This window comes from Chenopodium album, chromosome 1, assembly GCF_948465745.1.
Source record: "Chenopodium album chromosome 1, dcCheAlbu1.1, whole genome shotgun sequence".
NCBI lineage: Eukaryota > Viridiplantae > Streptophyta > Magnoliopsida > Caryophyllales > Amaranthaceae > Chenopodium > Chenopodium album.
The window spans coordinates 3,306,135-3,331,885 of record NC_137834.1 but is presented as its reverse complement, the minus strand read 5'-3'; the positions used below and the strand labels follow the sequence as shown (position 1 = coordinate 3,331,885).

Here is a 25,751-nt window from a genome sequence, read left to right as displayed (position 1 = left end):
ATAATTTATTAAATAATATACTCATACTATTGACGCAGATTAAGATCAAGATAGAAATTTTAGTTGCTTCCTTTCATTTTTGTTCGAGTCGATTATTTTAACTACTTTCTTTAATTTTTGTTTAAGTCGTCTATTACATGTGAGATTGAGTGGCGTCAAACCAAAAGTTATGCATGGTTAACAGAATTAGTGTTTGTTTCCATGATTAGTTCGTAGTGCAAGTTAGATTAGTTTAAGAAAAATATGAATTTTTTATCTTTTAATAAGTATAATAAGGGATAACTTTAGAGTTTATTTTTATCTTTTAGTTTTGTTTATCGCGTGGAATTGTATATATCCCTGTAAACATCATTATTTTCATTAATAAAATTAGAGTTATTAAGTTTACAAAATCTAAATTGTGAGATTGGTTCCTATGAATTAATATCGAAATGTTGCTTAATTTTCTTTTTCATTGAGTCGAAAAGATTAAAACTTTATTTAATTGAATATACAACGCATTGACTTCATTTAAATCATATCCTGTCAATATTTTATTACAAACAATAAATGACACCGATTAACATACAACCATAAAACAAGCCATAAATCATACACCTTCACAATCTTTACACCACCACTTTGAAACCCTCAAATTCATTCTCAACCTCTTTTTCTTATAAGTACTACTATACTCACCTCAAACAAACATTATTTTTCTTAGCTAGTCAAACTATAATATAACTCCATACAAAAATCATGGCTTCCCAAATCCTTAACCTAAAAAAGTTAAAGCTACTCTTGATCATTGCAACACTATGCATAGGCATAATGAAACCTTCAATGGTAACGGCGTCGTTGACACAACAATGTGGTGGCGCTATTCAGCAGTTGATAAGCTGCTTAAACTACGCGAAAGGCGGTACTTCGGAGCCTACGAAAGAGTGTTGCACATCGGTGAGTAGTATGAAGGAGAAGCAGCCAGTGTGCTTGTGCTTCTTTATAGGACAAGCACATAATGGTACTGATCAAATTAAGAGTCTTGGGATTCAAGAAGGAAAACTCTTGGAACTTCCTTCTGCTTGTCATCTTGCTAATGCTAGTGCTTCCAATTGCCCTAGTTAGTCTCTATCTTACTCTTTAATTATTTTAATTATATTATATTACTCTTTATGTGTTAATTAGTTTGCTAGTTAATTGTTTGGATCTAATCGGTGTTTGATTTGTTGGTTCACCATTTGGGTTAATCCGGATTTGGGGTTCAGTTCTGGGTGATTTGTTTGTTTTTAAGCTAAGATGATTAATTATTTGGATTGGTCATAATTGTATATGGAGTTTCTTATTGAATGGTTAATCATTGATTAATCTTGATGTCAATTATTCTCATAGTGATTTTGTTATTAACTTATTGATTGTATGTTGTTGTGAGCAAACTACTAATGGCCTGGAGTGATCAAACATTTCATGTGTTTGTATTTAATTGTCACATACTTTGCAATATACTCTGTATATAATTTTCCTAATACATTAATATTGAAAAATGAGATAATTATTTAGGTGGGTTTTTTTTTTTTTTTTTTTTTTCAAAGATAAAGTTATCCTTTCATTAAAGATAGCGGATGATTGAGTTAATTAGTTGTATAACTATAAAATCAGGCATATTTATTTTTTTTGCTAGAGTAAATTTTGACAAAAGTATATTGTTATAACATCATGTTATTGGTTGATTAAAAAAAAAACATCATGTTATTTTTAGTAAAAAAAAAAAAAATGTTATTGGTTGATTAAAGTGTTGAGAGTGAAATCCATTAGCCTCTAGGGCTATGTTTATCATTTTCCTTAATTAAATCCATATGTGAAATTTATTTCGGGGCACCAATTCCAAGCACCTCAACTACACATCTCTACTTGAGTTAATTTCCTTAGCTAAAAATAGAACTCGTAGAAGACTTCCCCTTGAAAAAGTTTGTAACAAAAATATAAACCTACACGAAAATAGTACATAAGTTTTAGTATAAGATAGACTCTAGCTTCGATTTTTATTTTATTTTTTTAATTATTAGTATTTATTTTTCTTTTTTACATCAATGATGGTTGTAAAATTAAATTATTTTTACGGTCCTAATAATGGTCGTAAAACATTTTCAATTTTACTTAAATTTTCTCTTTTGTAATTTGGGTAGGAAATGAATTTCAAATATGCAAGTGACAAAAATGAACATAAAAAATTTTCTTCACGTAACTTTCCAACTACCTCAATTGACACTAAAATAAATGAATCGGCCATCTTTAATTGATAGTCCGTACCTCATCAATTCAATTCATACCCATCCATATTTATTGCATTGCCCTTGACGTATCATCACTAACCTTCAACCTTGGATTTTGTCACAAATTAATGTGCCTTCAGAGTTGCGTAAGCTAAAGACGTACAGATATAGTTTTGGTGAAAACGTACCAATATAGGGACTAGCTAGCTATATGTATATGTACTATATTTGTCACTCTTATCGTGTTAAAAAAAAAAAAAAAAAAAAAAAAAAAAAAAAAAAAAAAAAAAAAATAAATACGTAGCTTTATAGTGACTAACTAGCAATATATATACATGTACGACATTTATCACTTTTTACCGTGTTATGGATCCTTAAGACTTATAAATTTCTACATAAGTTCGAATATTATTATTTTTGTTTTTGACGGGATATAATTAATTGGTGCAATATACAGTTATTGCCTTATTGGCTTATTGGAACTTTTTTTGTAACATGAATTACGTGTTATGTGTTACAATGGGGTCAATGGCTACACGTAACTTGTAAGTTTGTAACCAGCTACAAATGACTAATCTATCAATACGGGGTGAATGCTTGTGTAGAGCTTCTTGGAATATCTCCGAGCTCTCCGGCAGCTTCCATTTTCTTGAAAAACGGGACATCCTCACCGCCCGGAACACCCTCGTCTTCATCGTCATCAACAGGCATTTTACAAGGGAGTAATGCAAGTGGAATTAAGCATGGTAATGGTGTATTGAGCAGCTTTCTCGTGGCGGTGATCGTGTCTGCTATTCTCTGCACTCTACCTATGCCAACTTTGGTGTAAAAGCTCTTGTTTTTCTTGTACTCTAAGTATGATCATGAGTTAAAAAAGAGATAGTGAGAGATAATTCCCCCAAAAAAAAGAAACTCTCACTCAAATTGTTGTAGTTTCGGAAATTTACTGTTGTTTTAAAATTTCAAGTACTTTTTCTGGTAGGAACTCGGTATATTTCTAGTCATTGATATTGTAATTTGAACTATTCAAAATTCCACTACTAGTAATGCCAATTTATTCCCTTACCGCATTATACTGTGTGTAATGTGTATGTTTTTGTTGACAAAAAAATTGTTTTATACCATGTCCTTCATATGGTCCCTATCTAATGTTTATCGGTCCAACCTAGAAGTATTGACCAATAATTAAGCTCCAAAAAAAAAGTATAAACAAACAAACTAAGAAAAAGAACAAACAACTCATTAAGTACTATATCTAAGCACCATCTAACAATCATGTTGCATTATTTGATACCATCCCAGACCTAGAAACACTCCTAAAGTCCTCCAATAAAACGTCTTGAAAATCCTTCACCTCAAAAATGAATAATAATTTTTTTTTTATTGGACATTACCCCATAATTAACTAACCAATCACCAACTCGATTTATATTGACAATTGGAAGAAAATGTTTTAGAGGTAAAAAAAGTTATTAATTATCACTATCACAAATTTATATTAGTCGATAACTCCAGGTTTCCACTTTTTCTAATGAGTGAAGAATATCAAATGTGCAAAAACATACTTCGTACTGTTTTATTTGTTGCATACTACTTGCTTCTAACTTTAGGTGCACCCAAATGCATTTATAATTTTCAATACATTACTCTTCTATGATTACATAAAGAATGTATACCTATAAATAGTACACCAAGTACAACAAAGAGGGGGTTAGATACTCTGAGTTTATCATTTTCTCAAGTAATCTTTCTCTCTTTAAAAAACACTAGCTAATTTAAGCTTCAGATAGGGTTCCTCGAGCACCCCGAGGATAGTGTTGTGTGCTGCCTATATAGGTATTTTAGACAGACCCATCTAATCCCCAGCTTGAACCACCGGTACGAAATTAAATTTGAAACAGTCACATTTAAATTCATTAATTAAATTCAAATTTTAACTTAATAATAACCCATGTAATCCTTTCTATAGTCTGTATTATATAATTTTCTTATACCCATACAAATCTAACTAAGGCCCCGTTCTTTAGAGCTGCTTTGCTCTGCTCTGCTCTGCTGAAATCTGCTCTGCTCTACTTAAAATTAATACTTAATATTAAATTATTATAATAATAATTAATATTTAATAATAATAATAAATAATTAATAATAATAATAATAATAAATAATTAATATTTTATAATAATAATTAATATTTTATAATAATAATAATAAATAATTAATATTTTATAATAATAAATAATTAATATTTAATAATAATAATAATTAATACTTAATAATAATAATAACAATAATTAATTATTGATATTTAATAAAAAATAAAGATAATAATAATAATTAATTATTAATATTTAATAATAATAATAATAATAATAATAGTAATAATAATAGTAATTATACTAATAGTAATAATAATAATAATAATAATAAAATAATAATAATAATAATTAATATTTAATAATAATAATAATAATAGTAGTATTAGTAGTAGTAATAATAATAATAATAATAATAATAAAATCTGCTATGCTCTGCTCTGCTCGGCTCGGCTGAAATCTGCTCTGCTAAAATCTGCTCTGCTTTGCCCTGTTGAAATCTTCTCTGCTCTGCCCAGAAGCTCAAAAGAACAGGGCCTAAATAGTGTAAACAAATTTGCTCCTCAACTTGCTGTTAACATGATTTACAAGGTAAAATAATTGACTTGTTTTGGGGTGCGAGATAGCTTACATAGTATGCTATGGGCAAATCAAGAAAAGGATTCTTTGATTCATTGATTGTAAATTGCATTAAACCATCTTTCAATGATTTTTGTTTTTACAAGAATAAAAGGGATATCATTAATAAAATATAGCCAAACGGCACTTACATATAATTCCTAAAAAATCAAGAATTCTAACATAAGTACACACCTTAAAACTAAATACATCGTAGATTTGATTTACAATCGTCTTAATAAAATAAAATAAAATAAAATAAAAAACTTCATCTGAAGCAATACAATCTGTGAGTTCACACTGATTCAGCTTGAAATCCACTGATGTGTAGTCGTTTGAGTGAAAATACTCATGTGGTCCTATGGATTCTTGTAGAAATTATAAAACCCTAGATCTTCAATTCTCACCAAACAAACACAAAAAAGAAATTAAACTCAAGAGAAAAATTATCATATAAGATTTTTATTGAAAGCAATTGAAATGTTTTTGGGGCTTACCACCGGTAAAAATACCAATGGAAGCCCCTACAAAGATTCACAACTAAGACCAAGAGGAAACGAAATGGTAGAGATGGAGAGAAAAGGGAGAAGGGAGAAGAGAGAAGGAAAACCTTCAAAGAAATTGAAAAAACCTAACAATGGAAGCTAGTAAAACCCTCAAGGGAAAAAACCCGAAAGAACAAAAAAAACTCTCCCAAGGAGAAAACCTAGAGGGAACAAATAAACCTAGTACTAGCATAGTTGTGTGCTAACATCCATCTTCCAATGAATTCTATTACAAAAGTATGTTATTTATATTGGCTAGAAGTATATCTAATACTACCTCCATTAACAGTTATTTGCAACGAAAGGGACATGCGCGGACTCCTAGGCAAAACTTCTTAAACATGATTATTGAAAGTTATGGATATGTAATTAACTACATTATTTTAATTAAAAAAAATCAATTCCAATTAAAAAGAACATCCCAGAATAACCACCACACGCCACCTAGAACCCACGAACCACCACCCACGCCACCCACAATACCGACAATCACCCACAACTCACCGACAACCACCCACGAACTGACGGAATCCACCCATAACCGACGAACCACCACCCACGCCACCCACAACTCAACGAAAGTCACCCACAAACCACCGAAATCCACCCAAGAATCACGGAAACCACACAATAACTACGAAAACCACCCTAGAACCATTAAATCTGAAACCCAAAAACTAAACCCATCCACGAAACTACCCCCACGAACCGCCCAAAACCACCACTATTGACACCAACCCACGAATTGAAACAACCATCCGCGAGTAACACCCACCCACAAACCACAAAAACAACCCCCGAACCATAAATTACCACCTAATCTACCAAACCCACCCACAAACCATTATCATCCACCACGATCTGAGAAGAAATGACGATACAGAAGAAGATGAAGAGGGAAGAAGATAAGAGATGAACAGGGAAGAAGATGACAGATGAGAGAAGATGATGATGGTGAACTAAAAGATGAAGATCGAAAAAGATGAGAGATGGTGATTTTAGAGATGAAGATGGAGGAGAGAGATGATGGGTAGATGAGATTAATCTGATTTTTTGAGGGGAAAAGTTAGAAAATTAAAAGTGAGATTAGAGTTATAATAATTTGTAATTATATGTAGTATTATGTGTTAATAATTTTTAAATGAGGGTATTCTGGTCATTTTACCAGAAAAAGTTACCATATTAAGAAAAAAATAGATTTGTTGCAAATAATAAGTAGCACCCTATTTTGGTAAATGTTGCAAATAACCGTTAACGGAGGTAGTATATATTGTTGAAGAAACTTTATTGATTAATGTTGATATACATTGTTATTCAGCATCTTCATCAATTAGGAAACTTTTACTTAATTAACTGATATCTCCTTATTTTTTATTCACAAATAAAGTGGCGTGATTGTGCCTGTCGCCCAATTATTCACCGTGAATGATCAAAGGGTTCGAACTATGAAGAACTCATAAGGGTGTCTGGCAAAATATAAAAGGCTCAAAAAGATGATTGACATATACTGGATCATAAGAGCAATTGAGACATTGAGTCCTTACCGTCATATTTAGTTTGGACCGTCGTGCAAATAAGATTTTGTTAATCAAGTGAAATATGTCTTCAAATAACTTTGCTTTATTGATTTTCATAAGGTATTTGATTGATTAGCAAGCTAGGATTTTTTTGCATATTCTTTTATACCTTTGACCATGCAATCTTTATTTTCTTAGCTCTTGTTCTTTTCATTTTATTTAAGGAAAAATTAACATTTATTACCAGCGAAAGAATCTTGTGTTATATTTACTACCCGTTTAATTTTTTTATTTTATTTTGCTACCACCTAAAATCTAATAATTATATTTACTACCCGTTTAATTTTTTTTTTTTCAGATAACTCAAAGTTAGGATACTTACCATCTTATTATAGCCTTACTCTTATCCGTCTTGAGTTAGTGACTCATAAGTGCACATGGCATATGTTAGCTCCATCTAATACTAATGTGACTCTGCCAATAGTGATCACATTCACATACAACCTAAATTTCAACTTAGATAACTCAGCGTTTTGATCCTTACCATCTTATTATAGCCTTACTCCCATCCGTCTTGAGTTCGTGACTCATAAGTGCACCTTTTGCACCAAAGCTCAGAGCATTAAAATAAAAAATTAAATTAAATAAAAAAAAAGAAATTTTAAAGAAAAAAATTGGACCACAGTAATGTCTTAACGGGACGAAAAACGTTATAGAATAATGCTACCCAAATGTTTCATAACTTACGAAAAACCAAGTTCATAACTTGTTGCACCCCTCTCGTGAGCCTCGTCCAATCACCAACAACTATCATGTTTATTAGTCGACTCCTTTTAATAATAAAATAAAATCCCTCCCTTTTTAGTTTTTACTTCCTCGTTCCCAATTTCTACGACAACAAACCCTAATTTGTTTAATCGAATTAATTCTCCTCCACTCTCACTCTTCACCAATCCACCCTTCTCTTCGATCTCTCTCTCCTCGCTCGACATGTCTCAGGTAATCCTCACTCTCATTTCTTCATCAATGTCGATTTTCGAAGCTTAATTTTTTAATTTCTTGGCTCGATTTTTTAATTCTGAGCTTTTTTTCGTTTTGATTTGTTTCGATATTACTTAGGATTTTAATTGCTATTCAGTTTTAATTTTTGAGGTTGTAATTGTTGATTTGTCCTCTGATTGGAGATTTTCTTTAATTTAATTTAGGATATGCTGTCATTGAATTGTTAGGGTTTTTATTGAAATTTGGTTGATTGATGTTCTCAGGTGGATAACAGAAATCCTTCAAACGCCAAGCGTGCTCGAACAGATGGTAACAATTCGAATTTCTAGGGTTTTATTGAAATTAATTTTGTTGTTGTTGATGTTGTCTAAACAATTTAAGTTAGTGAAGTTATTCTGATTTAATTTGACATAAAAAATGTAGCTATGTACGGAGTACTATTTTTGATTTTTTTTTTCATTTATGAGAAATATGGAAAACATAATTAATTGGCGGATATGATGAAAATATTGTATGATTTCTTGGCTTCTCCCTAGTTTTATATATTATTAACTTATAGGAAAAACACGACATAATTTATGCTCCGTATAATTGTATAAATACTTAATATCCTTCTGCTGCCCAATGCCATACATATTACATAGTGTGTAGCTAGCGCTGTCTTCAACGGTTAGTATTTGATCAATTGGTCATCTTAGTATAGCTGAAGACTGAAGTTATCGATTTTCTGGTACTGCAAAATGTTCCACTATAATCTACTGTGTGGCACGTCCTGTGCTTTGATACTTGAGGGGCTATATATCTTCAACTGAAGTCGGGCAAGGTACAAGTGTCCCTAGATTGGAAATTCGGAATGGGGTTGTGGGGAGGGGGGGAGGAAAGATTATGAAGAACTATTTTAAGGGTTTAGTGCAGTATGAACTTGATGGTTGAAGCGCATAGAATTGAGTAGGGGGTTTTTATACACCCATGTCGAACATGTTTTCATAGATATATCTACAACAAAAAGAGACTAAAAGGGAAATTATTAATCAATCTTGCATTTTCTTGCCATTCATCTTTTATTTTCTACAACTTAAGGTTAAGTTCATTAAATCGACTATATAACGAGTTCACCTAGTGTGTTATCTGACCATATAATTTACTGACAAAGTGACAAGAGGAGGTGGAAACTATGTCAAGAAATATGAACCTAATTTTTGAACTGTGATGTGTAATTTGGCAGTTGAGGAATTTAAGCTTGTTCAGCTGGAAGAGTGATTGTGGCCTATTTTAAGTTATGCTTCTTAAAACTGTTATCCTTGTAACTTACATCATCCATTTCATACACAGGTGGTCGTAGGGAAGATGACTGGACTTGCCCTGGTTGTGGCAATGTCAATTTCTCGTTTAGAACAACCTGCAACATGCGAAATTGTACACAGCCCAGACCAGCTGATCACAATGCGGTAGGATGTGCTATGAAATCTATGTATCACTATATATTGGTGTTCTTTTTTTTTTTTCCTCTTTCCTGCCATCATTTTACTGAACTATTTGGCCTCTATATAGGATTCTTCAAGTAGAGTACTAATTTTACCTTCACATTCTAGAATACCTGCTATATCCTTTTTTTCATAAAACAAGTACTAGTTGCTATCTGCCCATCTCCCATGTTCCTAGACAACACCTTTTTTCTTTTTTCTCATAGAGCATTGTGTATGAGGGGAGCGGGGGTCTTTGAACACTTCTAATGAGGGCTAATAGGGGCACATGAAGAGAGAGTTGTCAAAAGAGAACCCCCCATCATATGAAGTAGCAGGTTTTTTTTTTTTTTGATAGAATTGTTTAGTAGGTCTCATTATACGGGAGAAACAAATTCTTATTTATCAAAGAAATAATGAATTAGGTAGCATAGAAAAATTTCATGAGACTAATGGTTGTTATAGGAGAGTTTTACCATTGGATAATGATGATCTGGACCATTAATTGTATATTAAAATAATGGTCATTATAGAAATATGTTGGAGACAAATGGTCGTTATAGAAAACTTTCACGAGACTAATGGTCGTTATAGGGGGGGAGAGGGGGAAGGGGGTTAAACCCGATTTGAGTCTCACAATTGGAGATGATCTTGGAGGAGAGTAAGATTTTAAAATATGCGCCTCCCGTTGGATGAATTTTCAAACTATCTTCTTCAAATGATTGTTTACTGAGCACATTTTTCGAAATTAACGTCAAAAAAGGGGCAATGTTGTATTATGAAATGGAGGGACCAAGAGTTTTTTTTCACTGTGGCAACTATAATGCGACATAGCTGGGGATGTGCTTTGATTGTTACCCCCCCCCCCCCCCCCCCCCCTCCTCCTCTTCTCTTCTTTTTTACCCGATAGAAACTGAAATTCTGGATGCTTGGAATGTAATGTCAACTATCAAGTGCCTGCAGTATTGTGATAGTCTGTACTCCAGCTATATATTGATTTTTTTTTTCAATATATCATTTGCTGTTTATTTCATTGCTAATCAATTTTCTTCCAATTTGATCCCAGTTAACTTTTTTGTTATGATTTTTGCATGTTACAGAAACCTGCATTAAGGCCAATGCAGCCTCCCCAGCCTTACTCTTCTAATGCACCATACGGAGGATCTGGACCTCCACCTTCTTCCATGTACATGGGAATGCCACCTTATGGTTCTTCTGTTTTTAATGGATCATCGATTCCTCCTTATGATGTTCCATATTCCGGGGGATCAGCATACCATTATAATTATGGAAATCGCATCTCTGGAGGTAGCCCCTACCGACCAATGCCTTTGTCTGGACCACCACCACCATATTCTGGTGGATCTATGATGGGAAATGGTATTTTCTTTTCTTGCCTCTTTCTTTATCTTTTTCTAGATTAATTCTATAATCGGGGAAAGATGTCTCTGCTTCTCTTCAGTCTATGTTGTGAAAGTACCATTTTCTATATTCTTTTATTTATTTATTTATCTATTTATTTTTGTTCGGACGGATTTTTATGAAAACTTGCCCTTTGTACTGACTCTTTCATTTTTATTTTTACATCCTAATGTATTTGTTTGGCTATTTATTACTGGCTTTAGTTATTTTATACTGCCAAGTTTTACCTGTTAACATGTAATTAAATGTATGAGTCAAGGTAATTTGAGTTTATAATTTTAATTGTCAAGATGCAGATTTACTGTTAAGATTTCTGAACTATTGATTTTCTTGTTGCTGTTGTTGTTTATTTATTTATTTTTAAGTATTTTGATGGTTTATGGATAACATTAAGTTGATAGTCTTGACACTACATTGTCGAAGGTTGGTTATAAGGACAAATTTAAAAATAGTACCAATCTTCTTGCTTTGGATAATTTTTTGCATGTTTATTTCTGATTGAGCATTTTGATACATTTTTATTAGGCTAGTAGTAACTTCTCTAATCATTTTTTAATAGGTGGAATGTATGGTGTCCCTCCACCAATGATGGACCGTTATGGCATGGGCATGCCACCCATGCCTCCCCCTCCCATGGTATGTCTTTTCTAGAACTAATAATAGCATTGATGTTTTGTGTGGTACCAAGAAATGTTTTAATCTTGACCACCAACTGTTGAGGTTCTTTCCACTCATTTAGTATCACACCTCCAAGTCTCATGCTTTGCGGTTAAGATAACATGTGTGCAACATATAATTAGATGACACGTGAAAATATAATTTAATGATATGCTTTATCCATCGATGGTGGTCATCTCGCAACTTGCTAGTAGTTTATTGGATGCTACCTGTTTTTTCAGGGCGCAAGACCAGGATTTTTTCCAGATGACAAGTCTCAGAAAAAAGGTTTAATATATTTACTCTAGGGATGATCTTAATTAAAAGTATGCATTATTATTTATCTTTCTGGCCAGGGCTAACATAGTGTTTCCTGTTCTTTAATCAAGATGGCACACGAGACAATGACTGGACTTGCCCTAAATGTGGAAACGTGAATTTCTCGTTCAGAACAGTTTGCAATATGAGGAAGTGCAACACACCAAAGCCTGGTGCCCAGGTTATATTGGCTTCTCTAACATCTTTTGTATTTATTAGAGAATACATATTTTTGCACTCTTCGCTTGTCAGTACTGTTTACTGTGTGTGTACAACGTAATTTGTAAGTTCAAGGATCCTGATTCTTTCTCTTTTCCCTTTGCATTCAAAAAAAATTGTAGGCTCCAAAACCAGAGAAAAGTTCAAGTAAGTCTTTGAATGTATAATACTTGTCAGTTTTATGTTTTCAGTGTTGTCTGCATAAATGTTAACTGAACATGTTGCTTGCCTCATCAAATCAACAGAGCAAAAGATGCCTGAAGGAAGCTGGAAGTGTGAAAAATGTGGTAATATAAACTATCCATTTAGGACTAAGTGCAATAGGCAGAACTGTGGTGCTGATAAGCCATGTGAGGAAAATAAATCACCTTCTCCTGCAGCAGATGGCAACGATCAGGTCCGTAGTGGGTTGCACATTCGTGTGTCAAATGGGTTATTTGTCTGTATTTCTTTTGCATTATCTGCAGATTTATATTGTCTTGTCATTTGCATATATATGTTCATCTTGATTAGGATGAGGTTTCAAGTATGGCATTTATGGTATTTTCACCAATTGTCTTTACTTTTTTCTTGGTATCTTGTGAAGCCATGCATTTATTGATTCGCAATTGTCTACTGTTCCAGTGAGTACTAGGACATGTCTGGTTATTGGGAAGGTCCAGAGTTGTCGTCCAGCATGCTCAATATCGGTGTCTGAAAGTCAGTCATGTCGTCTTCCTATTGCAGCGGTCACTCTACCTTGCTCATAATCTGTGTCGAGTTATTGTATTATCTGTTGTGATGTCTTTGTGGATCCCTTTTATTCTGTCCAGCTAAGTCTGGCACTCTGGCGAAGTTTTACCTGATTAGGTATTGTTACTATGAGATGAATTTATTCATTTAGAGGTTATGTCAGCATGCAACTGCGTATTTTCAATTAGTGGAAAATTAGCTACTGCAGTCTGTATTTTCAGTAATTTTTTAGTTTTATTGTCTATGCAGCATACGGTCCTTGGGTGTCCAGGGTTTTCTTGGGTCACTTAATATTGGATTTTTTTAATACAAGTGTTCTTGTAGTTGTCTTAGTACCTAGATTAAAGCTATCCTTTTCCAGCGATCTTTGTTCACAGTTGTGGTTCAGAGAGAACAACTCCTTATTTGTACCCCAGAATCTGCATTTTCACCTTGCTAATTCCAACTCAGCTGTTACTTTTGAGGTTTTTTGTCCTGCAACATGAATTTTATGCTCATATTGTTTTTACCTCAGCTTTGATTCGAGTGTCTTGGAGGTTTTTAACTGGTAGGTCAATTTAGCTCAGGTCGCATAATTTTGAGTTTGGGTGAGTTGACTTGTGGCCCATAGTCTTGTTTGCAGCACATTTTGTGAGAAGTCTGTAAATAATTTAAGACCCTCATCATCTCATGCTATTCGTTATTTTTTGGCGTATTGTTTTGTTGATTTATCATTGCACCCTACTTTCTGTCTATCTGTTTTCAAAATGTCGAATCTAGGCTTGTGGATGCTTTTTCTTGCAACAGATTGTTGTGAAACCTCTCAAATTTCTGGCAAGGCCTATGTTGATTTTCTACATGTCTACCTATCATATACTCATATCTATATTTTTGTTGACGACGCGATAAGCAATTATCTACAGCAATTATTGGACTCTCTGGACCAATTTTTGTGGGTCAGACTTTCTAGCTACTGGACCCATAAGTGGCCTCTGGTCCAATATGTGCTGTTGTCCGACTGCTTGTTGGCATCGTCAAATTAACTTGTGAAAATGTACCTTAAACAACATTTTCTGAATGATTTTTTTAATACGTAGTGCTTTCTTTTTTTTCTTTTTTTTTCTTTTTTTTTTTTTTTTCCGATTTATAATACATAGTGCTTTTGTGATGCCAAGTTTGCATTTTTTAAAGACTCGACTTTTAAATATTAACTTTTGAAATCGGAGATGGCGAATAATGTCAACATGGAGCGTATACCTCATGGGAAATGCTACTAGGGAGGGCATGTAATTGACTGCTAGATGAATCCATTTGGAGTCTCAAGTTTTAAGCAGTAGTGAGATCTCCAAATGTTGTACCTATTGTTGGGGTTGAGACTTTAAGTTTGATTGGGGAGGGGCGAGGGCAGGACTTGGGACGAGCTATGTCGTATGGAGTATTATCTTATGTCATGGGGATACTTTAGTACTATTTAGATTAAAAGCCACTTAAGTTCTGTTCTTAAGGATAAATTTATAATTTACTGGAGGAAAACATTTCAATTCTTTTTTATTTTTTATTTTTTTATTTTATTTATTATTATTATTATTATTATTATTATTATTATTATTATTATTATTGACAAGGAATTATCTATATTATTTACTGGTAATATTTTACTTGTATTACTTGGTAGTCCGAAGGGGAAAGGGAGGGTGTTCTATTATTTTATGTTTGATTTGCAGAAAGAAAAACAAGTGTGGCTACAATTGTAGACGAAGATGCATCTGACCTAATCTCACTGGGGGGAAAAAACCAAAGCTGCACGTCGGAGAAACTGGACTTGACCCTAATTGTATATTTTTTTTTCGCCACTTCATATGAACTGGCTATAAATTGTGTATTCTGCTGTATAAAAACAACTGTTCTTGAATGAACCTTTAATTTTATTCACTACTTACTTCGGATTAGTTTCACAAATGTGTACGTACCTATTAATCTCTAGAAAACGCTTTGAACCTATGTAACCTCGATAGTTAGCGTGTTGATAAATTCGAAGAAATTTTTTATGTCTTGTATACAATACCTCAAAGTTGCAACTAATATGTGATGAAAGAAGTACATTTATAAAGTTTGTGGCAGAACATGATATATCAATCTCATACATAACGTGGTATAATTTGATATTTCACTCTTACAAAAAACGTGGTCTAGAATAAACAAATCGAAGAACACTCTCTCAAAAATGATTAAACAAATCGAAGAACACTCTCTCAAAAATGATTCAGACAACGACGTAACAATAAAATCTTAGTACCTAGTCAAGACTAAAGAACCAAGTTGGTTCGTGACAAATCGAAGTTGGCACTTTCATAATTTGTAGCTCACTACAACTACTTGTCTAGTTGGCTACCAAAAATTCTTGGGTGGACCTGGTTCACAATAAATTTATTGTGGACCTTATGTCCTCACGTGCTGTTGTCTGAAGAAAATAACCCGGCCCACACCTATCAAGCCCAATTATAACAAAACCCCTTCTAATCCAGTATTCCTTCGTTAAAAAAAATGAACTATATTCTCTCTCCTCTACAAACATCGTCGCCGAAATTATGATGCAAATTCATCAATTGAGAAATTCTGCTGCAATTGTCTCAACAAATCGGTTTTTGAATCGGAATCAAACACAAATAACAATGAAGGTATCAATAACTCTTTATTTTGATTTTCTGCAAATATCATGAATAAAAATTGATTATGCTTTTAATTCGATTTAATTCTTCCCAAATCAATCTGTTTTTCTCTACTTAGGGCTTTTAATTATTCTAAAACGTTAATCAATTAAAACTTTCTTGATCAATTTTGGTTTCATTTGTGTATAATCTGAGGTTTAAATGATTGATGATGGTGTTAGTTACTTAGTTCTGGTAATTTTATGTAGCTTATGGAAAATTGCATAAATTACGTTGTGAGTAGAATTTTGATTTGTGTTATTTTTTGATTTATTCATTGTCCAACGTTAGCAGTGAAGTTTGGTGTGGAAAAGATGATGGGAATGATTTTAAAAAATTAAAGAAATAAAATTAGGGTTTATATGGTTTACAACCAGTTTAACCCTTTTGAAGGCATGTGAAATGGAAGTATAGAGGGATGAGGCTAGCAACATGCTTAAATAAAGGTCACTATGGCTATTATGACATTAGTGTATGAGAAAGGTTGCTATATTATTATAAGGGTCACTATACATATAGCTAGTTGATTGAGTTTCCACAATCAGCTATATAGTAGATGGCTGCCTTCAATTAACTCTCACGTGCTTAGGCTTATGACTTGGTATTATCCCTCTTTTGCTTTTGATAAAACTTATTTAGCTTCTAATATTATTTTCAATTGTGAATGGAGTGTGGTATAATTTGTCCCACAACTTGTGATCGAGAAGAATGAGGTATATGCAAATAAAACATGTATACGTTATTCTTTTATTTAGCCGAAAATAGTCAGATCGATATCTAATGCTTTTATGTATGTTAGGTGATAAGAAGGGAACATGATAAACATTGTTCTCAGAGACATTAATGCCTTAATAATAAAGCATTGTAGGATTTGGAGAATCATATATAGTTAAAAACTCTATAAGCCTATTAGCTCAATTGGTCGAGCACTGTGTATATTTTTATTGGCACAGAGGATGTAGGTTCAAGTCCTACATAGGCTAATAAGATTTAGACATATAGTGACCCATTTTAATAAATAGGTTAGTTTTGAATATAGTGACCCTTTACATGTAGTAACCCTTGTTTGAATATAGTGACCTTTTTTTTTACATGTAGTAACCCCTAATTGAATACAGTGACCTTTTTTTTTACATGGTATTAACCCCTAATTGAATATAGTGGCTTTTTATTACATGTGGTGATTAACCCCTATTTTAATATAGTGACCTTTATTTTACTTGTAGTAATCCCTATTTGAATATAATGACCCTTTTTTTTTTTTTTTTTTATTTTATTTTATTTTTTTATTACATGTAGTATTTGAGTATAGTGACCTTTTTTTTACATGAAGTAACCCCTATTTGAATATAGTGATTTTTTATTTACATGTAGAATTTGAATATAGTGAACTTTTTTTTACATGTAGTAACCCTATTTGAATCTAGTGATATTTTTTTTACATGTAGTAACTCCTATTTGAATATAGTGACCTTTTTCTAACATGTAATAATCCTATTTGAATATAGTTATTTTTTGTAGTAATACTATTTTCATGCATGGTGATTCCTATTTAAACATAATCAAAGCATATTTACACATGTACTGACCAATTTATACAGTCACTATTGTTATGATTCGAAACCTTTATTTAAATGAAGTCACCCTTTAATGATAATCAGTTTTTCATAGCCTATGCAGGATTCGAACCTACATCATTGAGCAGCTGCACAATGCTCTACCAATTGAGCTAATAGGCTTTTAAATTAAAGTGAACAATTTTCACTAATTTAAAGAAGAACAAGATATAGCATGACAAAACTCATACAAGCTTATCAAACTAAATCTACAACTAATCAAACTAATTAAGTAAAATTAATGGATTAAACTAACCCAACTTACACTTTTGTCACTTATATATCATGCCCATAAAGCTTTTTTTTAGGGGAAAACATGGAAGCAATATTATTAAATCAACCAGAGTCTAAATCCACAAAAGCTAAAAAGCCTTGGGGAAAAAGTTTGCAAAGGATTGTTCTACATCATTAGCAGGAAACTCGCATTCACATTGCCATTTTGTCTAACATGATTAAAAGAAAAACACTCACATTGCTCTCCTGCAAGTATAATATCATCAACGGCCATTTCGTCTCCTTGATAGCATTACAAACATTCAAGCATCACATATGAGCTTGATTTTCACATAACTCAGATTTCAAGCTAGCATTTCGAACCTCGCATTCTCGCAACCATCACATATGTGGAACAGGGTGTAAAAGGAAGATTTTACTCTGATATGTGAAATGAGCTGTATAATATTTTAGCGTCAATGCTACCTGAGTTGTGCATTTCCGCAACATAAAACTCTTATATAATTTGGTACACTGGAGGAATTTGGTATTAGTAGGAGGAGAGGTTGTGGAAATTAGATAATTTTGTAAGATTTTTTATCATTCTCCATCAAGTTTAACAGCCAACAACTCCCCTTCGCTGTTCCTACCAACAGCCTCAAGCCCCACACCCACACCTTCCATTAAAGCTTTATTAGAATTAATCTTGACATTGCCAGAAGCAGGAGGCAGACAACTACTACGATAATACATTCCTTCGAAAATCGAAGTCGCACCAACAACAACATTATACATCTTATACTCCCTAACAAACTTCACTTAAACCTAGACTTTTAACTCGCGCCAACCACACCCTCGCCTCACTCGCCCAACTCAGCCACCACAAACACCTTCTGATAAATTTAATCAAAACCCTAATTACCTAAATCAAACAACTAATTAAAAAAATAAAATAACGAAATTCAATTTAATTATAATTATAATTATACATGGATTGAACAAATTCAAACCCTAATTCGTTTTTAATGAACAAAAATTCAAGCAAAAAAAAAAAAAAAAGCCTTAAAAAGCTTACAAAGTTGAAAAATCAAGGTGAAGTAAGAGATTTTACCACGGTTTTGTGTTCCACCTCCTCGCGCTCTAAGAGGCGTTCCACCACCTTGCGTTTCACCATTGAAGAAGAAGATCACAGAGCTTGAAAGTGTGCATATAGAGAGTAATTCGATCTTTGAAGTGAAAAAAAAAAAAAAAAAAAAAAAATGCAGATGGTAGAGAGAGAAAATGGGGCAGAGTAAAATTGGTAGAGCTAAGATGAGAGTAATGAAGCGAGGGAAACAACGAAAATTAATTGCCCGTAGAAAGCTCACGTGACAGTAGTTGGTCTACAATAAACTTAATGTAGACCAGGTCTATTTTAGAATTTGTAGTTGGCTACTTGGTAGTCATAATTGTAGTCTCACTACTAGTTTATTGGTGGTAGTCATAATTTTTAACGATTAATTTTATATTTTGGTTAGTCTCTAAATATCGATTTCACTATCTATGACCTCATGTTGATGTATAAACTTAGGTTGTTTTCCTTCTACAGTTTTTATGTCTTACAGATCGAGTTTATTTTCTACGTACTAATTTTTAAAACCTTAAGTGTATTTTCTGGTCAATTTGAACAAATAAAATATCAAATGAGCAAAAAATCACCCTTGGATGCACTTACCTCTATGTGCATGCCTAGCCTCAAACAATAAAACAAAGCAATAAACATTCTGTCAAATTAAGTTTGATTAAAGAGTACTATATTCTTCAATTTCAGCAGATGAAAAACCCAGCAATAATAGGTAGTTTCGGGTTTACTAATGAGCATCTTTAAGTAGTTTGGGACGCGTTCAGGAGAGTAAAATTGTGAGACAAGAATCATACGCGACCAATTATGGTTTTCGGACAAAATTATACAGCAGAAAGAAAAAAACTGGTAAGCAACACTACGAAAGGAACTCAAGCAAGATATACAGAGACGAGACTACAAAAGCATAACCTGTTCATAGTTTCAAAGTGAACCTAAAAAATTGAAAACAAGTCTGACAAAGCCAGACAAGAACCAATCGTCAGAAAACCTCAACTACAATCATACAGGTACAAGCATCTTTTTACCCGAAGAAATCAGAGGACAGTCTGCTGCTAAGCATAACTAAATTTTAGAATAGACGTCGAGCTTAATAATCAGCTACAATAACCAAGCTCACACCAAACCACTTAAAACTCCATACACTTTATGGTCTAGGATGAGCAAAAACTTCATATCTGCAGCAATAACATAAACTACTCGACTACTCAGCATATCAGCTGCAATTTAGTAAAGATAGAAGCTGGACTCGTTCGGTGCTTTGAACAACTGGAAAGTCGAGAAGTGAGATCCAGGACCACCTGAGGCTGGTTGATCAGCTTGCCAGAACTCCGATGATATGGGAGGGCCACCTAGAGGCAATGGATGCATGGGAGGCAAAGACGGAGCCAATGAGGCATGATTTGTATGCATAGAATGGTTAAGTGCAGGAGGTTCTGGGTCGCATGAACTCCAAGAACTTGTTGACAGAAGAGAGAGAGCACGGAAATCTTGAGCTGCAGCCAAGTTGGATGGTGCCACAGAGACTGGTAAACCTTCAGATTATTAGCCAATTCCAAGCATTTGGTTAGATATTATGTTTAGGACAGCAACAAAAAATATCATCTATATATACACTATACATACAGTATGAAGTAAAAATTTATTATGCTTTGCAGTCAGTTGCTCTACAATGAAAAAAGAAAACAGATATTTAATTAGTACTCGAAGATGTTAAGCCTCTATTTTTAATCATATTTTTGTTTTAGAAGGAGCTCTCCTGTATTCTTCAAACTTAAATTTACATCTTGAAATGCAAATTTAGAGCCTTTTCTTTTCCTTTTTTTTTTTCCCCTTGCCCCCACTGAATGTCTGAATGTATAATCCTCTCCCATCCAGCAAAGAAAATGGGGGGAACAGGGGAGGGTGATTTAGTTTGAATTTGCAACTTTTCGGAACAATAGGATGAACATCTTAGTCTTTTAAAGACATTACTACTACTCGTATGACAAATTCATATTGGAAATATCACTTCAAAAATTTAGGCTATGGAATGAGCATATACCTCGCTGGAAGACATCAGATGGCACACCCTTGGATGGCAATAGTTGGGTCGAAACAGGAGAGACTTTGGTTGTCGGACTTGGCAGACCACTGTGGGTTGAATGCAGCTGATCAGTACCCCCGGTTTTCATGGTAGTAAAAAATCCCGGTTTCGCCAGTGTAACCTTGGATTCTCTTGCACTATCCCAGGTACCATGCCTAGTCTGATGCATAGGTACCTGGTCAAAGGCAAAATTCAGCTGGTTCCTACCCTCTGCAATATCAAACATAAGAAACATCAACCATTGAGGCCCTACCGAACTAGTTTAACTTTTAATTTATTCAACAGATAGCAGCACATCAATGAATTGACTGAACATATCTAAGGACGCAGAAACAAAGGTGAACCCATCAACCCCAACTGGCCTGATCTTTTGCTCAGTGAGGTTGGGTCTACAATGCTAAATTTGTGTACCAGAGCTAAGAAAAAATATTCTTACAAGTACCAATATCAAAGTAGCAAAATATGATTAATAAACGAACAGAATAACTTGAGTTTGACGTTCCCCATACTAACTTCCAGGGTGAAAGAAATGTATCTAAATACGTTAACTGCACAGAAGACCGAATGTTGAGACTAACAAGAGGAGGTATGTAGTACTTGTATGATACACTTATTGAACTAGCTTATGGGCAACTTCGGTCAATGACTTCAATTAATCATGGGAAGTAGGAACACATCACACAGAAACATAACGCAGACTAACAGCGGTCACTGCTGACCTCCAACAAGGAAATTACCCAAATGAAAAACTATTTATGAATTGACAATCAAGGAATAGAAGAACTATATGGATGAGCATGTGAAAGACAAAATTAAGGAGAAAAGGCTGCAAATAATACCATATAAGGAGGATGTCAGCCTCATTGAGTTGAATTGAATGACCTCTGGCTTTGGCTTCCGGCGACGTGCATTGTGATCAGAAAGACGCCTACGACAGCTTCTCTTCTTTTGGTCAAACTCCGAAAGGCCATGGAACCTACAATAATAGGGTCAGGTACTATCAGAGATTTAACCAAATACCGTACTACCACAAATTAAAAATGAATGCAATCTCCTAGATATTAGATATCAATAAGCAGAAGAAAGCAGCGAGATTCCCCCAATATAATAATATTTTCAGTTGCCATAGAAGCTTACCGGCTACACTGTTGACAAAACCTTCGCTCGAGTCCGTTTATAACAACCTTTGGGCTTTTAGAATGATTTTCACATACTCTATGCTTCCGGTGATAATCTTTAGCAGAGGAAAGATCAAGGTTGCATCCTTCAACTTGGCAACGCGGATTTTCTATGCTGGGTGATGAAGATTTGGTTTTCTTAGCAGCAGAATCAGGTGGAATAGAGCTCCGAGCAGTATTCTTCACATTGCTGGCCCCAGAAACATCTTCAAAGTATGTCCGCTTCCCAAGTTCCAAAGCAATCAAAGATTCACCAGAAGCCACTGAGCTTTCAATTGTTGGTGATGCTCTTGTTGTCCCTGAACTATTAACCAAATCTCTCTTGCCTCTAAGATCCTGTTGGAAACAATCGGTTGCCTCCAATGAAAATTGGTTTCCTTTTAACTCTCTGTCTGCGGATGAATCAACAGAAGCTGATTTTGAGCTCTTCGACGAGGAAGCATATCCCAGATCAGAACCCGTACCACCATCACTACAACCACCAGAAGAATAGAAAGACCCGGCTTCAAATCCTTCTATTCCCTCAATTTCAGAATCCGACTGCAATTTTTTCGGTGTTTCAGCTGCTTTTGTGTTAAACATGACTAAGTTCTCCCAGTCCCACAGGAAGGGACTTTTTGCATTCAATTCCATCATCGAAATCGCACTCATCAAAGAAAAAAATCTTTGAAAGCAGAATAACCCTGAAGCTTCAGAACAGACTAGATCTCTCCACTAATTAACCTGAATGGCTGAATATCATCGAATACTGATTGAAACTGCAAAAAACAATATAACAGCAAGATCTTCAAATTTTTTGAAGCAGGCCTTAAAAACAACTAACATGATTGGTGTTAAGAAACAAAATAAATGAACAAACATTTGATATTCAGACAGGAGTTAACCATTATAATCACAAATTCACGACGGATCAACACCATAACTAAACCTCAATACACAACAATAAGTCATACCTTTAATTGAAAAGAAAAAGAGGCAGAGTACAATCAGCAGTTGTGCAGCACAAATCCCTCATGGTCGTCGCCTCAATTCATACAGAAACTCGGATGCATCGTAGCACTCGGAAACAACTTAAAGGAACCTATTCTTGTGTAAACCAACAAGTATTAGTTTCCATTTTTACAACCCAAAAACAAAAGTAAATACAATATAAGAACACAAAACCAAAGTCAATAGAATGCAATGAACAGTACCAATCATTTTCTGCAACTTTTATTTTCTCAAAGTTATCAAGCTCAAGTACAATAATAAGATGAATTCTATCCAATCCCCTACTAATAAAACTTAATCACCTTGCTTCATAAATGCCAGCAATAATATAACCCACTTTCAAACTTGGGAAAGGTACTACTTATATTGTAAATTGCTAAGCTTTTTGTACTCTTATAATCCCATTTATAGAAATTTTACCATCCCCCAATTAACCTATTTGGAAAGTAACTAATTTAACCTCGTTTTATAGAATTGAGTTGCCTAGCTTGTTTCATTTCTTCATAACATACAACCACCCATAACCTTCACTTTCTCTCTCTCCAATTATTTGTGGCAAGACTGGCAACTAGCCACCCTATAATGAATAGATAGTTTTTACCTTTACTCGACTTTTACTACTCTCGAATACGAAAGCAAGCACAATGTGGTCTATTAAAGTGAGATGTAACGCTACTAAATTTTAACCCAAAAACCCCTTTTAAAACAGGATGCCCACCAAATCATTGCAGATCTAAAATGACCCCATCTTCCCAAAACCCTACTAGATTTTTAATGCTTAATGACCCATCAAAATATTAAGCAAACAATTTACCCTTTCTTGAAATACCCAATTGACAAATTTTAAATATGAACAAAGTGGATTCCCATTTATTTTTTATTTTTTTACAAGTATATACTAATAAAAATTATAATATTAAACACATTACAATGTGAGTATGATCTTTCCCATAATCCCAACATTTTATTAATTTTATTTCTTAAAAAATACTACTCCCTCCGTCCCATAATTACAGGCAAATAACTCTAAAAAGTACGGTTTTTAAGGAGGATGGAAAAAGTAGAGGAATATTGTATGGAAAAGCTAAAAAGTGAAGAATGTTGATAAAAAGTAGAGAATATTGTATGGAAAAGTTAAAAAGTAGGTAATGATTTTTTAGGTATGTGTGTATTTTGTATGAAAAAGTGAAAAAGTAAGTAATGATTTATTAGATATGTGTGTAATTTGTATGGAAAAGGTAAAAAGTAAGTAATGATTGGGTGTTATTTTTAGTAATAGGAGGAACATTTTGGGACACCCAAAATAGTATATTTGCCTGTAATTATGGGACGGAGGGAGTAGTCAAAAAGTCAAGTTCCCAGCTTTTGGAGAGAATAAAAACCCATCACACGTTCACGCAAATCATCGTTAATATAAAAGATTTACAAAAACCCAAATTCTGGGTTTTTGCCTCTTGCTCTACTTCAAGGGCTTAACTATTTTTTTTTTTTTAAAATAAACTGTATTAGCTCGCAAAAATAAAATAAAAGAAGCAGCGAAACGACACCGTTTTCATGTTCACTAACCCAGAAAAATACAAGTATAAGACTATAAAATAAACAACCCAAATCACAGAAATCAATGAATCAAAAATTAAAACTTTTTTCCTGGGAAAATCATGACCAAAATTGCAAAAAATACCCAGTACAAGAAATAAAATCATAAAATTATGCTTAGCCTAAATAAGTAACTATCTCAATCTTATCAATCTGCACTGAAAAAAAAGACGAACTAGCAGAATAAACACAGGAGAATAATATAAATAACCCAGAAATTACTCATAAATATATACTTAAAAAAGTACTGAATCAGAATCAAAATAATATTAAATTAGTTGGATTAATTAAAAGAGAAGAAGAACAGCCCAAATTTAGTAAAAAAAAAAAGGGTAAATAAGTAGTCTGGAAGTTCATACCTTTTAGCCAACAATAATAATCTTTTCTTTCTCTCTCTAAAAATCTCATCAATTTTAGGTAAGAAAAGCTCAAAGAAAGCTTACCCTTTTTTAAAAAATTAAAAAAAAAAATCTGGGTCTATTTAATAATTAGTGTTCCACTTTTCACCAATTTCAATAAGACGCCATGAAAGGGAGAGAGAGAGGAGTGAAGCTGAAGAGAGAGAAAGACAGGTGAAAGAGAATTATTGGTTGGGGGGATTATGTAAGGACAGCTAATAATATTCATACAATATGTGTGGGATTTTATATTTTTATTTTTACTAAAAATAAGATTTTTTTTTTTTTTTTACATGAACTTAACCATACACAACTATGTGATGGAGATTATTTGGTTAGGGTTATAGGGGTTATTTGGTAGTGTTTTAGGGGTTACTTGGTCGATATTATAAAGGTTACCTAGTCAATGTTATAAGAATTACTTTATTCTTTTATAAGTGGTCATATGATGTGGTCAGCCGCACACAAAACGCGTTGTAATTTATAGTCATCTTGTTTATTACTATATAACTCTCTATATATAAAAGGTTGTTCTTAGGGTTTAACAAGACTCAAATGTAATAAGGGTCTGTCCAGATTTACTGAAAACAATTCAATTGAACTGAACTGATTTTAACTAAACTATATTGAACTAAAATTAAACCGAACAGAACAAGCCCTAAGTCACAAAGACTTCATCTCCCTGTTGTCAAACATGCATTATAAGCATATAATATGAAATAAGTCGACAAGGCTACGTATTATAAACACATTTCAAAATTTTAACCTTTTGAGAGAGTAATGAAAAGTATACAAGAATTGTAATCCACGACAAATCAATGAAATATTGTTATTGTATATTTTTATTCCTTTCTTATATGTATAGTTTGAAATATTGTTCAGAAAATTTTGTGTAGAACTACCCTACCTAAGGATAAGGTCATTTGTGAACAGTTATCCATTTTTTTTTATTTGTTTAGAACTACCCGCAAGTTTGAAAATGTTTGGGTGACACTACCCATTAACGTTTTTCGTCCAATTAAAACGTTATTT

The 25,751-nt window shown here is 33.4% G+C and overlaps 3 protein-coding genes across 3 annotated transcripts; 2 read left to right on the top strand and 1 right to left on the bottom strand.

Moving 5' to 3' along the window:
* Nucleotides 1-598: 598 nt before the first annotated feature.
* Nucleotides 599-3,322, top strand: LOC145640148 (non-specific lipid transfer protein GPI-anchored 1-like). Its single transcript, XM_081691458.1, has 2 exons — nt 599-1,099; nt 2,855-3,322. The coding sequence occupies exons 1-2, from the start codon at nt 739-741 to the stop codon at nt 3,076-3,078; spliced, it is 585 nt and encodes a 194-aa protein (XP_081547584.1). The 5' UTR covers nt 599-738; the 3' UTR covers nt 3,079-3,322.
* A 4,541-nt stretch (nt 3,323-7,863) lies between these two features.
* Nucleotides 7,864-13,298, top strand: LOC145640144 (ranBP2-type zinc finger protein At1g67325-like). Its single transcript, XM_081691453.1, has 10 exons — nt 7,864-8,021; nt 8,288-8,333; nt 9,357-9,472; nt 10,588-10,867; nt 11,469-11,545; nt 11,809-11,854; nt 11,956-12,065; nt 12,226-12,250; nt 12,349-12,500; nt 12,728-13,298. Exons 1-10 carry the CDS (start codon nt 8,013-8,015, stop codon nt 12,728-12,730), a joined length of 864 nt encoding a protein of 287 aa, XP_081547579.1. The 5' UTR covers nt 7,864-8,012; the 3' UTR covers nt 12,731-13,298.
* A 6,067-nt stretch (nt 13,299-19,365) lies between these two features.
* Nucleotides 19,366-24,929, bottom strand: LOC145640142 (squamosa promoter-binding-like protein 2). The gene is made up of 6 exons (XM_081691451.1): nt 24,681-24,929; nt 22,689-22,816; nt 21,695-22,493; nt 21,397-21,533; nt 20,516-20,767; nt 19,366-20,006 (listed from the first exon to the last, which is right to left on the bottom strand). Exons 3-6 carry the CDS (start codon nt 22,384-22,386, stop codon nt 19,699-19,701), a joined length of 1,389 nt encoding a protein of 462 aa, XP_081547577.1. The 5' UTR covers nt 22,387-22,493; nt 22,689-22,816; nt 24,681-24,929; the 3' UTR covers nt 19,366-19,698.
* Nucleotides 24,930-25,751: the final 822 nt, after the last annotated feature.

Excerpts from the sequence above, each read along its gene's own strand:
- LOC145640148 (XM_081691458.1), top strand. The coding sequence starts at position 739 with ATGGCTTCCCAAATCCTTAACCTAAAAAAGTTAAAGCTACTCTTGATC. Across the intron at positions 1,100-2,854 it reads TAGTGCTTCCAATTGCCCTA|AGCTTCTTGGAATATCTCCG; the intron begins GTTAGTCTCTAT and ends ATGCTTGTGTAG.
- LOC145640142 (XM_081691451.1), bottom strand. The coding sequence starts at position 22,386 with ATGAGTGCGATTTCGATGATGGAATTGAATGCAAAAAGTCCCTTCCTG. Across the intron at positions 21,534-21,694 it reads TTTTGTCAACAGTGTAGCCG|GTTCCATGGCCTTTCGGAGT; the intron begins GTAAGCTTCTAT and ends CTATTATTGTAG. Across the intron at positions 20,768-21,396 it reads GCTGACATCCTCCTTATATG|AGGGTAGGAACCAGCTGAAT; the intron begins GTATTATTTGCA and ends TTGATATTGCAG.
- LOC145640144 (XM_081691453.1), top strand. Across the intron at positions 10,868-11,468 it reads TGGATCTATGATGGGAAATG|GTGGAATGTATGGTGTCCCT; the intron begins GTATTTTCTTTT and ends ATTTTTTAATAG. Across the intron at positions 12,251-12,348 it reads AAAACCAGAGAAAAGTTCAA|AGCAAAAGATGCCTGAAGGA; the intron begins GTAAGTCTTTGA and ends TCAAATCAACAG.